Source organism: Trachypithecus francoisi, unplaced genomic scaffold, assembly GCF_009764315.1.
Source record: "Trachypithecus francoisi isolate TF-2019V2 unplaced genomic scaffold, Tfra_2.0 Lachesis_group15, whole genome shotgun sequence".
Classification (NCBI taxonomy): Eukaryota; Metazoa; Chordata; class Mammalia; order Primates; family Cercopithecidae; genus Trachypithecus; species Trachypithecus francoisi.
Window position 1 is genome coordinate 17,168,491 of NW_022681460.1, and position 17,478 is coordinate 17,185,968.

Genomic DNA, 17,478 nt, shown 5'->3' on the forward strand with positions numbered 1-17,478 from the left:
TCTGTGACTATCATTAACTACGACATATATTTCAAATGATTATTAGGCCCAGTCCCCAGCTAAATAACTTGCAGCTAAACTGAATTATGTCAGCTTAAGCCTCAGATTCTAACAGGAGCATTTTCTGTACTTTATCTCATTTAATCAGCGCAACCACCTTCTACAGGGAATAATATTTTTTCTCCATTGTGAATTATTATATGACATCGACTTTGGAAGTGGCTTGGCAAATGCATGCAAGGCCTGCTAAGCAAGTTTGGATGGGTGAATAGATAGATTATTAGAAAAAAATAATGATTAAATGATTTGTTTCCTAAGGGCTTTCCATTCTAATATGTGAAACATTTTGATCAACAAGAAGATAAAACTGGAAAACAAGAGATGAAATAACAATAGATACTGTTTAATAATTCAATCTTCTTTTTTGTTTTTTGGTTTTCCTTCTCCCCCAAAACAATAAAATACATAACTTGAAGATTGTATTGGACTCTCAGTCCTCAGTAAGAATTAATTACCCTTTCTTATTTTATTCTCCCCCTGCTTTTTTTCTTTATCAGGTGATGGCTGTGGACACCTAGTGACTTATCAGGATAGTGGTACAATGACATCTAAGAATTATCCCGGGACCTACCCCAATCACACTGTTTGCGAAAAGACAATTACAGTACCAAAGGGGAAAAGACTGATTCTGAGGTTGGGAGATTTGGATATCGAATCCCAGACCTGTGCTTCTGACTATCTTCTCTTCACCAGCTCTTCAGATCAATATGGTAAGAAAAGAGACCTGGGTTTCTCTGAGCATCAAAATTTTCGATATTTGCAGAGAAGGGCAAGTGGTGTGTTAATGAACACTATATCCCGAGAAGATTAGAAGAGAAACTTGCTTGTGTAAACTCTTGTGGGGAACTTAGAAGAATACATTTGCTTCATAAGCTGAACCAGCAAAAGACATCTAAGGAGATGTGAACCTTGTGTATGTCTCAGAACCTTTGTTTGAGTGTCAGTGCTGCTGGGGAGAGAATTGGAGATATGTGACATTTGGTAAACCATCTACAGTTCATTATTCATTTGACAAACATTTATTGAATAGAACAGTGACTGTGTTTCAGGTACTCTGTCAGGAACTGGGATGTAACAGTGAAAAAACAAAGTTCCTTTATGAAACTTGCGTCTGCGGGGAGAGGAAGGCAGAAAGTAAGCAAATGCATCTGTAGTATGAGAGATGGTGAGAAAGAAAAGGAATAACGAAAACCAAGGCATCCAAAAGGCCTGCCTTTGTTTTTGTGCCACTTCCAATGGGATGGTAGGGAGGCATCATCAGTAAGTGGACATTTGAGCAGAGACCCAAAACGAGGTAAGGGAATGGACTGTTTAGGTATGACTGGGTTCAGAGTTTTCTGGGGAAGAAAACGGCAAGTGCAAAGGTCAGTTTCCTAAGTAGCCTTTGAAATTTAGTGTTTTGTGCTTTGAGATGTGCTGTTAGCCCACTGGAACCTGAAATCACGGTCACAATGACCCTTTGATCCTAAGCCCAAGGAAACTGGGCAGTTTGAAAACGATAACAAGATCTTGAATACATTCTTTTGAGTATAGAGATTTTGTGAAATTCTCTGTGCACACAACTTTAAAAATGATACAAGTTTTAGGTGAAATCCTGTCTGCCTGCTAGCCCTGCTGATAATTTCTCAAACACTCACAGCTTTCTCACCTGTCTTGACCTTTGCACCCAGAGTTGCTTCCTCACTCCTGCTGCCTATTCCTACAGTTTAGAAGCCCAGACAAGCCGTGTGGCGATTCAGAGATCTAAACCAGCTCCCATGGGATAAAAAGATCTAAGACTGTTTTTTCATCCCTAGGAACATTGTCTGTTTAATGATGGTTGAGTTACTCCGACAGAGTCAAGATGGTAATTTCCATATAATTGTTGGTAACTTTTTCACTGTAGTTTGACTCAAATGGGCAGGATGACACTTCCAGGGATGCTGAAGGCCCCTGGGAACACTTACTGTTCCATTACCTCTGGTAATCTGATGTGTGTTAACTTATGGAGGCATTTGTCAGGGAGTCCCTCAATAGCCAGGAGGTTTCTTTCAGATTTTGAGGAGGGGGTGAGTGTCAGAGATGCAGTGTGAAAAGTGATGCAGAGTGCTGCAGGGCCGGTAGCAGCTTTTCCACACGGGTCTCTTTGGGGAAGCATCTGCCTTGCCAGGAAGATGAGCATTTAATTCCACCTGCTGACATAACAGTGGCGGAATCATTCTGTTGCATAAGACTGTCACGTCTGAGGCTGGAGTGAGAGCAACCCAGGGAAGCAAATCCTCCCAAAGCAGGATGTGGAGAATGGATGTGGCTTTCCCACACCAGGGAGTTTCCTCCATCATCTGTGAGGTATATTCATAAATATACACAAAGGCAGAAAAGGTCAGGGGCGGTGGCTTATGCCTGTAATCCTAACACTGGGAGGCCTAGGAGGAATGATCGCTTGAGCTCAGGATTTCAAGCAATCCAGCCTGGGCAACATGGTGAGACCCCCATCTCTACATTATAAGAGAAAAAAGACAGAAAATAATGGAATTAACTACATATCTCAAGCTAGCTTGCAAGGTGATCATGATCTGCCTCCTCTTTTCTAGATTCTTGAGCTTTCAAGCTTAGATGCGTCACTAGAAAATGAATAATGAATTGCAATTCATTCATAGCGATAAAGCTAAGTAATTTTTCTCCTTGAATTTTTTTCTGTATAAATTGAGTGTTTGTCTTTTGGAAATAAAATGTATACTCATTATATAAATAAATATATGCAGTGCCTATTGTATGCCAGGCACCTGCTTGGCTCTTAAATATACTGTCTAGAATCCCCTAATCCACCTTCCAAGGTAAATAGTCAGTGCCTTCCACAGATAGGGAAACTGAGGCACAGTGTGATTAGGTTAACATGCCCAAGATCCCAAGAGTGTACAGTTGGGGTGAAAGAGAGATTTATATCTGTGTCTCTGTGGCTGCAAGACACCTACTCCCACTGCTGTTGTCTCCTGGTTTCACATCACCAAAAAACCACCTTGCACTATCATCCTTCCCGGGTGGACTAGCCCATTATTACATTATGGGGCAATTTCGTCTAAAACACAAGAAGTAGGTAGTATTTTTGATTGAGGATGTGCTTAAGATAAACTATGTAATGATGCTCAGAATTTCTCTCTTTTGTGGCTACCTTAAAGATTTCCGGTAACCAAAAACACTAACCCGACCTATATTTTAACGTAGTTAAATAAACCCCTGGTCTGTTTGAACATCCTCCAGGAATGCAGAAGGAGGAGGAGACAGAAGTGCTTTGTCTTTCAGGCTGGCGCTCAGAGAGTGGACATTCCTGTGCAGCTGTTGCCCAGCTTCCTGGAAGCGTGGAAGGGTGGGAGGCAACTCTGCAAGCTGATGTGGCCACAGGATCTGGCATGGCTGCGGAAGCAGGGCCCTAGTGCCCTTGCAGACTCCCAAGGATCTAGAGCTATATTGCCTGAACCAGTGAGAGAGGGGAATGTCTGCTGAAATTCAGCAGGGAGAGAATGCATGTTATGGAATACCACCTTTAATTCCAAAATATGATGGCTTCTAATGATTATATGTGTGGCAGAAACAGCAGAATCGTTTTAGTTTATCCTGCCCGATATTTTTTGTTAACCAACTAATTGTTAAAACCCACTGCCAAAGGATTTTAAAACTTAAAACTATCAGAATTTGAATATGGAGTAGATGTTTTGAAAAAGAATAATGTTTCCTGGCATTAATGTTTGCAAGCTCTGCCAAGAGTGGACATACTTGTGATTACACCAACCATTGTGAATATGCTAAAGTTGTATAGTGTTCATCATTATGCAGTTAATGTTTAATGGTTCCCCACCATGTCAATTTTGTTTTAAATATTTGGTTTATATACTTTGGGTATTTTGATAATTCACATTCTTGCTAGCAAAAATGCGTTGTAAACAAGTGTAAACACCCACAACAACTTTCACAGTAATCTGGCAAAATATGCACTTGATCTCACTGTTTCTTAATACAGACAAAATGGGATTATTATTCTTCTGTTTGTCATATGATTACGGCTGATCTTTCAGATTCAAGAATCCATTAGAAGAATGTACTTGTATGCCTATGACTGAATTAAGACACTAAGATATGTGTGCTATTAATATTATGCTGGCCAAAACAAAACAAAAAAATCTTTAAGAAGTATCATACTTTTCTTAGTAGACATCGTTTTCACTATAGCTAAGGGAATTCTAGGTTTTTGTTTAACAGACCAAAGTAACTGAGACTCCCTTTGAAAAAATGCTAATATCCGTTTTCCAGTCTGTGGTCCAATTCAGGATCATAAAGCAGTTATTTGTCCTGACTTCTCAGTCTTCCTTTATCTTTTGAGAATACTGACCAGTTATTTTACAGAATGTCTGTCAATTCAGTTGGTTTGATGTTTCCTCGTGATTGAATTCAGATTATGTATTCTGGGCAGACATAATACTACTACTTTTTAAAGAAATCTTTAAAAGGCTTGCTTATGACAGTTCCTAACATTAGAAATTATGAGGTCATGTGTCCCTTCAAGAATGAGAACTAAATCTGCATTAAATTTCTTTGCTTCCCTCTTGACTATTTGATTAAATGACTCTTTTTTCAATCAAAACTGCATTGATTTTTAGGTTATTTCAAGCTGAAGTGTCTTCCTGGGGGAGTTCTTTGTTCTTCAAAGAGGCCCATGTAATATGAAACTTTGAAAAGACTCAAATATAAGGTGTTGCCTTTTTGTAGAAGACAATTTTGGAGAAATCTGGGCACATAAGATAATAGAAAGTTGATTAAGGTGCCTACCCAGGCTGTTCTAGGATTGAACACACTTTGAAACCTGGAATTTGAAGATTCAGACAAGTAGTTTATTAAAGAACATCTCTTTAAATTTAAACATATTGTATAAGACATTTAAGATGACTGCCTTGGTCCTGTTCTCAGTTCCCCCCTCCCTCATTTTACATATATGTGGTAAAATAACAGGAGATTAGTTATATAAAACACTGAAATATCTTAAACTTTGAGGAAAAATGGCTGCTGATTCAGGCGTTGTGTCACACTAATATGCACAAATTTAAAATATTAAATATATAATGTTGTATTTATTTAGAACACTGAAGAGGGAAGGCTTTGCATTCATACTGAAGATACTACTGTTAATTTTACAGCCCTTTAGTGACCATGTAACCTTGACTTGCCCTCTGAGTAAATTCCATTTCTAGTCTTGCTGACTAGAATGGACTTAGAGAGACTGGAATATTCACTCAGAGGTTTGTTTTTGCCCCCACTGCCTGTAGGGGCCTCAGAGGAGGGCATTTCTGTTTTCCTGATCTTTCAAGAAGGTTGAGTCTTGAGTTGTCCCCTGAAGGGTGACCTCCACACTGGATGGAGTTCAGGGTGGTTCGGGGACTGCCTGAAGAGCTGTTGGAGCAGTCTTGGCAGGAACCAGACACTGGCCAGTCTTCATAGGCATCTCAGGGTCTCAAAGGAGCTTGTTCTGATGGAGACTCTAGACTTTCCCACCTGGATCAGTGTGGATCAATAAAACCAGGCTGGCCTTGAAAACGGATTGAAATTTGTGTTGCTGCCTCGATATTACACTTGTGTTTAAGAGCACAAACTCTGTAATTAAACTCCCTTGCCTCAAATTCCTGCCTACTCACAGGTGTGAGCCACCACGCCTGGCCTTTACTGCTTATTTCTAAATTGCTTGACCTTGAGCAAATTATCTAACCTTTCTGTGTCTCTATTCCCTCATATTTAAAATGGGCAGGCCAGGTGCGACGTCTCATACCTGTAATCTCAGCACTTTGAGAGGCTGAGACGGACGAATCACTTGAGCTTAGGAGTTTGAGGCTAGGCTGGACAACGTGGCAATCCCCCGTCTCTACGAAAAATACAAAGATTAGCTAGGCGTGGTGGTGCATGCCCATAGTCCCAGCTACTTGGGAGGTTGAGGCAAGAGGATCACTTGAATTCAGGCGATCCAGGCTACAGTGAGCCATGATCGTGCCACTACACTCCAACCTGAGTGACAGACGGAGACACTGTCTCAAAATAAAACAAAATGGGCAAAATAATAGTATCTACCACATATAGTTGACTGGCACACTTATATATGACTTTAAAGAATGATACCTGGTACATAGTAAGCACTTAGTAAACGTTAGCCATTATTATTCCTCCTCCTCCCCCCCATCCTCTGCCCCTCTACTTTACTCTTCCTTTCCCTCTTCCCAGTCCCCTCTTCTTCTTCCTCCTCCTGAGTTGTCTTGCATACTGTTTATTGTTTGTCTAAGATGCCCCTTGTTCCCCTCATAATACCCTGAGCACTCTCTGTTCACAAAACAGAGGCTAAGCTCCAGCAGCACACCCTACCCTACTCCTCCTGGTGGATTCCTGGTAATCCAAGAGTTTGCCCAAATCATGCCAAGCTGGTGGCAAGGGTTCACTGAGCCAGAACTAGCTCCATAAACAGATTTTCTACAGCCTCATGAGATGAACAGAGAACACATATTCTCCAAGCAACAGTATATTCAGTTTGGCTATTTTGTTTACTTCACTGCCACTGCCAGTCTACATCTTTGCATCTTTTTCTCATTGAAGAACCTCTTGATTTTTCTCCTCTCTGCTTCCACCAGTCTCAATTCCTTCCAGGCCATTTAATGTTGTGTAATTAAATACAGTTGCAATAATTTCTTTCCTTATCTCAAAAATTGTTAATTGTGCCCCACCGTCTATAGAAACTTGCTAGCTTAGTGTTGACGCATCGTCTTGCTTTCTTCTTCACTCTCATTTCTAGCCTCATTTCTGAGTCCTTCATCTCCATGCCGTTTCCCAAATGCATCATACAGTTTCATGGCCTAGTACATTTTTACAGTCGTCGATGTTATGCCTTCCATGTCCCCCTCTTTTTCTTCTTTTCCTGCTTTTTCTGTCCCTTCTAATACACACCCCCACACACACACCCACACACACATGTAAAAGTAAACCCTTCAAGTTTCAAATTCAGAGCTGTCTGCCTTAGAACCTTTTCTAATGTTCATCAGTTTGTCCCTTTTCTGTGCTCATGTTCTCTTTCTAAAGTTTCAGTAGAGCATCAGTTTCTGGTTGGGATAATTATTTTAGCTTCTCTGTCAGATATAGGGTGCCCTGAGCCAGGAATTACATTTTATTCATCCTGTTTTATTCACCTGTTATTTAGCATAGTCTTACAATTGCAGATGCTCAGTCAGTGTTCAAGGACTGAGATTATAAGTAGCTTGATTTTGGCAAACATATTAAAAAATCTGGGTTTTTACAAAAGATAAATTGGAGTGTCAGTATTCACATTGTAGGGAAATTTACACTAAGATTCCTCTATAAACATTCCCTCTGCATTTAAAGAAAGCTTTGGTTTACATAAAATTTTAAAACTATGCTTATTATGTGGAAAAGACCAGGTAATGATATGGAAGGTGCCTATGAGTGAGCATTCAACTATGTGCAATGCACTGGGCTTAGTACCTCAGCGTTACTAACTCATTTAACCCTTATAACAGCCCTGTGAGACAGGTCCTATTACCAGCCTTTACACATAAGGAAACTGAAGCTCAAAAAAAGCCAACTAACATGCTTATAAGATCACTTAGCGGATTGGTGGAATTTGGGACCTGGGATTCAAGTCTGGGCGTTTGAGGCCCTGCTCAAATGGAAACTTCTCCAGGCCTCCCCACAGGAGTATCCAGAGAATAAAGTGGGAGTCTGAGAAATCACTTACATAGAGTTCCAGTATAAGTTTAAAGTTCAAAAAATGTTTCTTAGTCAAAATTCTAAGAGGAGGCATGGTGGCAGTGACAGAAAGAAACTCTTTACTATAGGATCCTAATTGTAGTCAGTTAAATTGGTTGTGTTCTGCATAATGATTTATACCAGGAAGTTCAAAAATTGTTCTCCTACATTTTCTGTACCTCCACTTCCAATCACTATTTTTTTAAGCTTTGTCAGTGACTTACAAGTACAATGATGTGAAGTCAGCTGTTAATGTTTGTGGTACGCTAGGAATGAGAGAAATAGGAATAGTTGGAAATAATACTAAGTGTTCAGACTCCTAATCACAACAGGTTTCTGCATGTCATTTTTTAGAATGATACCTATCTGACATATTGCAGTAAGATCGACTCATTACATCTTTGTTGAAGTTTTTTAAATCCCAAGGAGGGAAAAGCCCAAGATTGACAGTCTCAGTTTTACAAATGGTCTATATGTCTCTCAGACATATTATGAAGTAGAATGAAAAATGTTTATGGCTTTTAAAGATACAGCAAATAGACTTCAAAGAAATTTCCAGCTCACAGAGACTTGTTTTGGGCTGCAAACACCCTAGAAGTGCGTACTCCTCTATGGTTGAGGCTACTTTGGTGGAAATTATTGAGAGGGACTGCTTTTTCTTTGTTTTGTTTTGCCTTTTATGCCAAGATAGAATTCAGAAAGAATCTTGAACGTATAAAATGTTATATCAACCAGAATGCTTTACTCTAGGTATTTTTTTTAACACAACCATAAGCCTCAAGGAGAAAAAGCTATTGGGTTCCTCCTCCTCTTTCCCCATAAATACTTCCCTGGAGACTCACTGTGATTCAGTTTCAGTAATTGCCATCTTTCATTGGGAAAGAAGTAATGGCTTAAGTGGGTAGTGAACTCCCTGCGTTGACACACTTCTTGACCTGGGTCCTGTAGCCCCAAGGAAAGCTGCACCTTTGTCTAAGAAGCCGCCTGGTTCATTTATCATCTGTCACTGATTTTTGTGCGGGAATGAGAGACCAAAATTCTCCAGGGATACCACTTACTGTTACGTGACTATGGTTTTAATGGCACAGTCCAGGAATATCCCTTTTTTATGCTAATTTCTCTCCTTTTCAAAGAAAATGGCCTTGACAATTCTGTAATTTTGTACAATGACCCTACTGCAATTAGCAACCAAGGACAAATCCGCGATTTGACGGCATCAGAGAAACACATCGAAAATGGACACAAATCTAGTGGTGTTTGCAGCTTCAGCATTTCTAGAGATTGTTTTATCAGCACGCCTCTGAGCACAGATCTGGGCCACGAGGAATACCACTTTCCTGGCAGCCAAATATTCCATGTGGCTGGCTCCACCCACATGTACTCCCAGGGAGGGTCACTTAGGTCAATCAAGCATGTTCTTATCTGTCATAAGAAAGAATTGTGTGCTTCAGATGATGCTCCAGAAGGTTTACGAGGGTTTGCTGGAGGTTTTGTGTTGTTGTTGTTGTTGATTTATGACAGATCTTTCAGGAGTTAGGTTTTTATTTGATCTCTCAGTGGTTTTTACCACTGACAGTATGGTAGTTAAAAAAAAATCAGAAGTAATACTACTAAGAGAAAGAGGTTTCTTTATTTCTCTAATGGCATACATACTGTTTTTTAAACATGTCTCTTCTATAGATAAAACAATAATTTAGTTTTATCAGTTTTAAGATAAAAACCTTATACTCATCTGAAGTGACTTGGAACAAACAGTTTTTAACCAAACCATCATTGCCTTGTAATGTCCAGAGTCTTGGGCACACAGTCCAGGAGAATAGGGAAGTACTATACATTGCTGTACAGACTGTCAGATTGCCAGAGAATCAAGAGGATTTCAGACTTGGCTTGTAGCAGACAGTTTATTCTTCCTTATAGGACAGTTTTCTTTTATTCACACATGGAAAGATAAAGGGTTTCCCTTGCAGCTGCTAATGAAATAGTAGCCCCAAACAGGGAATGTGCTGAGAGGAACTGGCCTACTGTGCTCAAAGAAGGCAATTCCTGTAGTTCCTGGCCCTTTATTCCCTTTGTCCAAGGAATCAGCCCATTGTCTGCTGAAGTCTCGTGTCTGGTGCCAGATGCCACAGGGCTGTTCCATTTGGTATCTCTGATAGTTCTTCCCACAATATAGGGCCGCCAGTTACATTCCACAAAAGATAAAAGTTTTTCTTTTTTCCTGATTTTTCTGCCTACTTGATTAACTGCTGTGCCCCAGTGTGATGGGAATTTGTGACTGCAAAGTAAGATGGAACCTGCCTTGCAGACAGATAGATAGAAGTGAGAGAATGTAGGAAGTTAGATGGCAAGTGCTATAAAACACATAGCACTGCTGGTTCTGAAGCAAACATCCATGCCAAATTGTGTGTCCTATTTTTAGGGAGGGGTTGGATTTCAGTCTGACTGGACTGAAGTACGTTTGCCAATCTAAACACTGCCTGAGCCCAAGAATATAACCACAATCAAAGTTAGAAGTCACCGAGCTCTCGTGTGGATTTCCAATGAAACCGTCTTTGTAAATATTTAAATATAGGTGTAGATCCTTTTTAAAAGTCAGGAGACCTTTGGAGAGGACCAACAGTGAAGTATATCACGTGGGCAGGGGTGAATGGAGAAAGATTTTCTTTTCAGAAGACGAGAGAGAATCTTTAAGGAGTCTGGCGGAACACTGAGGACATAGCTTAGGACAGACTCCCAGGATCTTTCCATGGTTTCCCATTAATTATTTTTCCCCTCACTGCTATCATTTTTCCATTTTTCTCTCTTGCCTTTTAACTCTAGGAATGTAATTGTTAACTTCTAGTCTATGAAAAGGAATTTTCATCTGTCAGACCTTGAGGCAGGCAATAATTTGGATGTTTTGCCATAGGCAATACTACAGCCAGTATTCAACTCCTGTCCCCCACCCTGAATTAAAACTCACTATTCTGATGTTTGTAATCATGATGAAATGATCAAAATAACTCTTCAGGCCAGGCACTGTGTCCCATGTCTATAATCCCAGCACTTTGAGGAGGCTGAGACGGGAGGATTGCTTAAGGCCAGCAACTTGAGACCAGCCTGGGCAACATAGTGAGACCTCATCTCTAGAAAAAATCAAAAAATTAGCTGGACATGGTGGCACACACCTGTAATCCAGCTTCTTGGAAGGCTGAGGTGGAAGGATTGTTTGAGCCCAGGAGGAGCTGTGATCACACCACTGCACTCCAACCTGGGTGACAGAGAAAGGAGAAAGACCCTGTCTCAAAAAAAAAAAAAGAAAAAAGAAAAATATCCTCTCAATGATGATATTTATACAGAGAGGGTATCTCCTACCCCCTCTAGAATGTACTTACAATTTTGCAGCACAGTAATAAAAATATGAAAGGGACTGATGTCTGTGTGGTAAGGGTAATTAAAGGGGTATGTGTTTACGTTTTCCTTCTTTGATCTGCTTCCAGAAATATTTACATGCTTATCATAACTGGATGAAACCAAATTAGAGTTTCACTATATTTATATGTTTTTGGTCTAGGAAATCATATATATTGCACAACTTAGTAAGATGGTATACACTCTTATTTGTGTAAAATATGTATACTTTTCGCAACTTTTCCTTTCAACTGTTTCATGAAATCTTAAAAAAAAAAAAAAATCTAAACAAGTTCTCGCTGATAATTTAGACTTGCTTACCTTACAGTTTGTGTTTTGTGGGGGGTTTTTTTTTTTTTTTTTTTGAGATGCAGTCTTGCTCTGTCACCCAAACTAGAATGCAGTGGTGGGATTGTGGCGCACTGCAGCCTCCACCCCCCAGGTTCAAGCAATTCTCCTGCCTCAGCCTCTGGAGTAACTGGGATTACAGGCACCCACCACCATGCTCGGCCAATTTTTTTGTGTGTTTTTAGTAAAGATGAGGTTTCACCATGTTGACCAGGCTGCAGGCTGGTCTTGAACTCCTGACCTCTTGACTCCGCCCACCTCAGCCTCCCAGTGTGCTGGGATTACAGGTATGAGCCACCGTACCTGGCCACCTACAGTTTTCATTAGAACTCATTGGAATGCTATAGAAATGTAAGGAGAGATTACTATCATCACCACCATTTGGGGAGGGGTGTATTAGTGGGTTGATATAAAAAATGTAATTTTAAAATATTCTAACTTATTAAAAGCAACAAGTTACAGTTACTTCATAATATTCATCCTTAGGTCTACAAAGCAAGTATCTTCACCCCTCTTATCTGTGCAAAGAACAGAGGAATTTCAAACATATCTAAAACAAACAGAATAAGTTGGAAAAGTCAAGTATAGCTATCTGACTCACCTTAACTTTGCAAAAATGCTTATCATTCTACTTATTTAGTCTGCATTGCTTATCTGCAGACACTTCTCTTCCTGACTTCTGCATGCTATTTCAAAGTGACAAGATTAAAAATGTTTTACGAATCTCTTAGTTGAATTTGGCTTTTAGAAACTGTTGTAAAAAGAGCATTTCTACTCAATTCAAACAGTTTTTGGGAGGCTGTCACCTGCCAGGTACTATACAGTCTGTTGGAGATAAAGGGATGGATATAAAAGTTCCTTGCACTATGGAACATAGTCTAAAGAGAAAATAGGTATTCCTTATTTTTAAATATATTCATTTATTTAACAAGCACTTATATAACTCTTAGTATATGCTAGGTACTATTCTAAGTAATTTGAAAGTATTAACTCATGTAAGTAATTACATATGATGAGTGCTTCTAGAGGGAAGTGAATGTTTTTATTTAGATTTCACTATAATTTAGTAATAGGAAATGCTAGAAATTTGGCATGTGAGGTCAAGCATAAAGCATTTCTTTCTTACTCTATCACATCTTCAGAATGTGAAACTTAGAGAGAAATTGGATCCTTTATACCGGGAGGGCAATGCTTGGTTGTGTAATGATCTTCTGACTCTTCAGCAAGTGTATTAGTCCGTTTTCATGCTGCTGATAAAGACATACTTGAGACTGGGCAATTTACAAAAGAAAGATTTAATTGAACTTACAGTTCCACGTGGCTGGGGAAGCCTCAAATCATGGTGGAAGGCAAAAGGCACATCTCACCTAGTGGCAGACAAGAGAAAAGAGCTTGTGCAGAGGAACTCCTTTTTTAAAAACCATCAGCTCTCGTGAGACTTACTCACTATCGTGAGAACAGCATGGAAAAGACCTTCCTCCATGATTCAGTTACCTCCCACCGGGTCCCTCCCACAACACGTGGGAATTCAAGCTGAGATTTGGGTGGGGACACCCAAACCATATCATTTTGACCCTGGCCCCTCCCAAGTCTCATGTCCTCATATTTCAGAACCAATTATGCCTTCCCAACAGTCCCCCAAAGTCTTAACTCATTTCAGCATTAACTCAAAAGTCCGCAGTCCAAATCTCATCTGAGACAAGGCAAGTCCCTTCTGCCTATGAGCTTGTAAAATCAAAAGCAAGTTAGTTACTTCCTAGGTACATTGGGGGTACTGGCATTAGGTAAATACAGCCATTCCAAATGGGATAAATTAGCCAAAACAAAGGGGCTGCAGGCCCCATGCAAGTCTGAAATCCAGTGGGACAGTCAAATCTTAAAGCTCCAAAATGATATCCTTTGACTCATGTCTCACATGCAGGTCACGCTGAGGCAAGAGGTGAGTTCCCATGCTTGGGCAGCTCTGCCCTTGTGGCTTTGCAGGGTGCAGCCTCCCTCCCCACTGCTTTCACGGGCTGGTGTTGAGTGTCTGCAGCTTTTTCAAGTGCAATGGATCTACCGTTCTGGGGTCTGGTGGCCCCCTTCTCACAGCTCCACTGGTTGGTGCCCCAGTAGGTACTCTGTGTGGGGGCTCTGACCCCACATTTCCCTTCTGCGCTACCCAAGCAGAGGTTCTCTATGAGGGCCCCTGCAGCAAACATCTGCCTGGGCATCCAGGCATTTCCATATGTCTTCTGAAATCTAGGTGGAGGTTCCCAAACCCCAATTCTTGATTTCCATGCACCCACAGGCTCAACACCACATGGAAGCTGCCAAAGCTTGGGGCTTGCACCTTCTGAAGTCATGGCCCGAGTTCTGTGTTGTCCCCTTCCAGCCATAGCTGGAACAGCTGAGACACAAGACACCAAGTTCTAGGCTGCACACAGCACAGGGACCCTAGGCCTGGCCCAGGGAACCACTTTTTCCTCCTAGGTCTCTGGGTCTGTGATGGGAGAGGTTGCCTTGAAGACCTCTGACATGCCCTGGAGACGTTTTCCCCATTGTCTTGGGGATTAACATTCGGGTTCTTCATTACTTATGTAAATTTCTGCAGCTGGCTTGAATTGCTCCTCAGAAAATGGGATTTTCTTTTCTATTGCCCTGTCAGGCTGCAAATTTTCTGAACTTTTATGCTCTGCTTCCCTTATAAAACTGAATGCCTTTAACAGCACCCAAGTTACCTCATGAATGCTTTCCTATTTAGAAATGTTTTCCACATGATACCCTAAATCATCTCTCTCAAGTTCAAAGTTACACAAATCTCTAGGGTGGGGTCAAAATGCCACCAGTCTCTTTGCTAAAACAACAAGAGTCACCTTTGCTCCAGTTCCCAACAAGTTCTTCATTTCCATCTGACACCACCTCAGCCTGGACATTATTGTCCATATCGCTGTCAGCATTTTGGACAAAGCCATTCAACAGATCTCTAGGAAGTTCCAAATTTTCCCGTCTTCTTAGCCCTCCAACTGTTCCAACCTCTGCCTGTTACCCAGTTCCAAAGTCACTTCCACATCTTCGGGTATCTTTTCAGCAGCACCCCACTCTACTGGCACCAACTTACTGTATTAGTCCGTTTTCGTGCTGTTGATGAAGACATACTTGAGACTGGGCAATTTACAAAAGAAAGGTTTAATTGGACTTACAGTTCCACATAGCTAGGGAAGCCTCAAATCATGGTGGAAGGCAAAAGGCATGCCTCACATGGTGGCAGACAAGAGAAATGAGCTTGTGCAGGGGACCTCCTTTTTTAAAAACTATCAGATCTCATGAGACTTATTTATGAGAGCAGCACGTGAAGCACCTTCCCCCATGATTCAATTACCTCTCACCAGGTCCCTCCCACAACACATGGGAATTCAAGATGAGATTTGGGTGGGGACACAGCAAAACCATATCAAGGAGTTTTGTCCCTATTGGTTCTGGTCAATATAACCCAGTTTTATTCATATTGACTTGGAGCAGTCTTTTTTTTTTTTTTTTTTTGAGACGGAGTCTCGCTCTGTCGCCCAGGCTGGAGTGCAGTGGCCGGATCTCAGCTCACTGCAAGCTCCGCCTCCCGGGTTCACGCCATTCTCCTGCCTCAGCCTCCGAGTAGCTGGGACTACAGGCGCCCGCCACCTCGCCCGGCTAGTTTTTTGTATTTTTTAGTAGAGACGGGGTTTCACCATGTTAGCCAGGATGGTCTCGATCTCCTGACCTCGTGATCCGCCCGCCTCGGCCTCCCAAAGTGCTGGGATTACAGGCTTGAGCCACCGCGCCCGGCCTAGTCTTTTTCTTTTATTCTTCTTCCTTGATCATGATTGTTGTTGCCGCTATTTCCATACTGTTTTGAGAGAAGTTAATAAATAATACCTCTTTTCAAAGTTTGCTTGCTAATCCCTGTTTCGTAGAGATTGTCCTGCATATGTTACTTTCAAAATGACAATTTAAAAGCTGAACTTTAGTTTGCATAGTCTTAGGAAGAGTTTTTGTTATTTTAAGCTCCAAATGTAATTTTGTCCTTTGAAAGTTCATTGAGTTCCCTATTGCTTTTCAAGCAACTTATTTTAGAAACAACGTTATACCCTTAATTGTATAATTTGTACTATAATATTTCAAAACATGTTAGAAGTTATTCTGCTTTTGTATACGTTTTATAAATCAAAATGAATGGGGGGGGGTTAACCAGAAGTTACTGTAAAGGAAATATCAATGTGTATGCTGCATGTGAATAAAATTCTTACCATGCTTTGCCAAGTCTTTTAACTTCAAAACTTCCCTGAAAAAAATGATTTTTTTTAGTTTATTTGAACAAATTTAGGAGGCCCTAAAATAACATTTTTTAATACAATTTTCTTTACTACCTAATGTGTTTAACGTTTGTCTTTTTACAAAAACCAAAACCTCTCTCTTGGGTTGCTCACGGTTAACTAGTTCCAGCCTATTGCTTGTCTAGAGTAAGCCACTTTCCTCTTAGTTTACAATCAGTCAGAAATTATGAGTCCGAGCATCAAGCTACATTTCAGTTGGTAAAGATTATAATCATACATATGTATTGTCTAGTATTTTTGGCCTTTAAAGGAAAAAAAATGCCATATACTAATCATTTGTGCTGGTATAAATTTTGAAATGTGCCACAAGTGTGCTTTGTTTTTAGGTCCGTACTGTGGAAGTATGACTGTTCCCAGAGAACTCCTGTTGAACACAAGTGAAGTTACTGTCCGCTTTGAGAGTGGATCCCACATTTCTGGCCGGGGTTTTTTGCTGACCTACGCGAGCAGCGACCATCCAGGTATAACAGAAGAATCAACACACATGTCTAAACCTTATCTGTGTAAGAATTCCTCTTGCTACTTATCACCATCCCTGGACATAATTGTGGTCTCCGATGCAGAATTAAGATATGAGGGAGAAGAGGAACATTGTATCTTTGTAAATGGTTAGGTCTGAACTGAATCATGTTGTAGCACAGGGGTGTCCAATCTTTTGGCTTCCCTGGGCCACATGAGAAGAAGAAGAATTGTCTTGGGACCACACATAAAATACACTAACAATAGCTGATGAGCTAAAAAAAAAATTGCACAAAATTTTATAATTATGTTTTAAGAAACTAGGAATTTGTGTTGGGCTGCATCCAAGGCCATCCTGGGCTGCATGTGATCCAAGGGGCATGGGCTGGACAAGCTTATTAGCATGTTTGATTGATCAGTTGACTTATATGAGATAGGTTTCATCTCATTTTTCCTAAAAACCTTAGATAGCACACCTTTGTGTTCCCCTTCTGATCCTTCTGTCCTCACTATTCTCTGGAGTCCTCCCCCAACCTCCTTCCTAGCTCAGGGCAAGCCTTTTCACCAGTGAGCCCCTCCCCAACACACACCAGTACACCAGCACGGGAGACATGCACAGTGTGTGCAGGGTGAGGAAGTCAGTGTCACACAGTGTAATAACTGTAAAGCTGAAACTTGTATGGGAGAGAAGGGAAGGGAAACACGAACACTGATGAGAGAGAGAAGCATGGGCTCCCGTCCTGGGCTCTTGTGCTTCAGAGTAATTACTGTGCAGCCCATACCATGTCTGCCTATGGTCATAGAGGTTTCTGCTCTCAGTCCTCTCTGGCAGAAAGACTCTGGGAATGAGGTGTGCCATTCATTTTCCTCTTAGCCGATCAGCTCTGACTAATCACAGCAGATGGCCTGCATGGCCAGTGTTCACCATATAATGCTTCCAAAGAACTATTACAGTAAGTGTGAAATATTTTGGAAACCATACTATGTTGATCTAAATGCATCGAGATCCACTGTATCTTAGCCTCTATTGCAGAATATTTATTTCGTTCTGTAAATTACTCCAGAGAGCATCTTCTTTTTTACAATGCTTGGTCCTGGTTGA

At 40.8% G+C, this 17,478-nt stretch overlaps 1 protein-coding gene across 4 annotated transcripts in view; it reads left to right on the top strand.

Moving 5' to 3' along the window:
* Nucleotides 1-17,478, top strand: part of DCBLD1 (discoidin, CUB and LCCL domain containing 1) — an 89,462-nt gene that overhangs the window by 22,501 nt on the left and 49,483 nt on the right. For all 4 annotated transcript variants that reach the window (XM_033234401.1, XM_033234400.1, XM_033234399.1 and 1 more), the window contains exons 2-3: nt 558-770; nt 16,244-16,378. In XM_033234401.1, the coding sequence (XP_033090292.1) occupies nt 558-770; nt 16,244-16,378 (348 nt within the window). The remainder of the gene's footprint in view (nt 1-557; nt 771-16,243; nt 16,379-17,478) is intronic.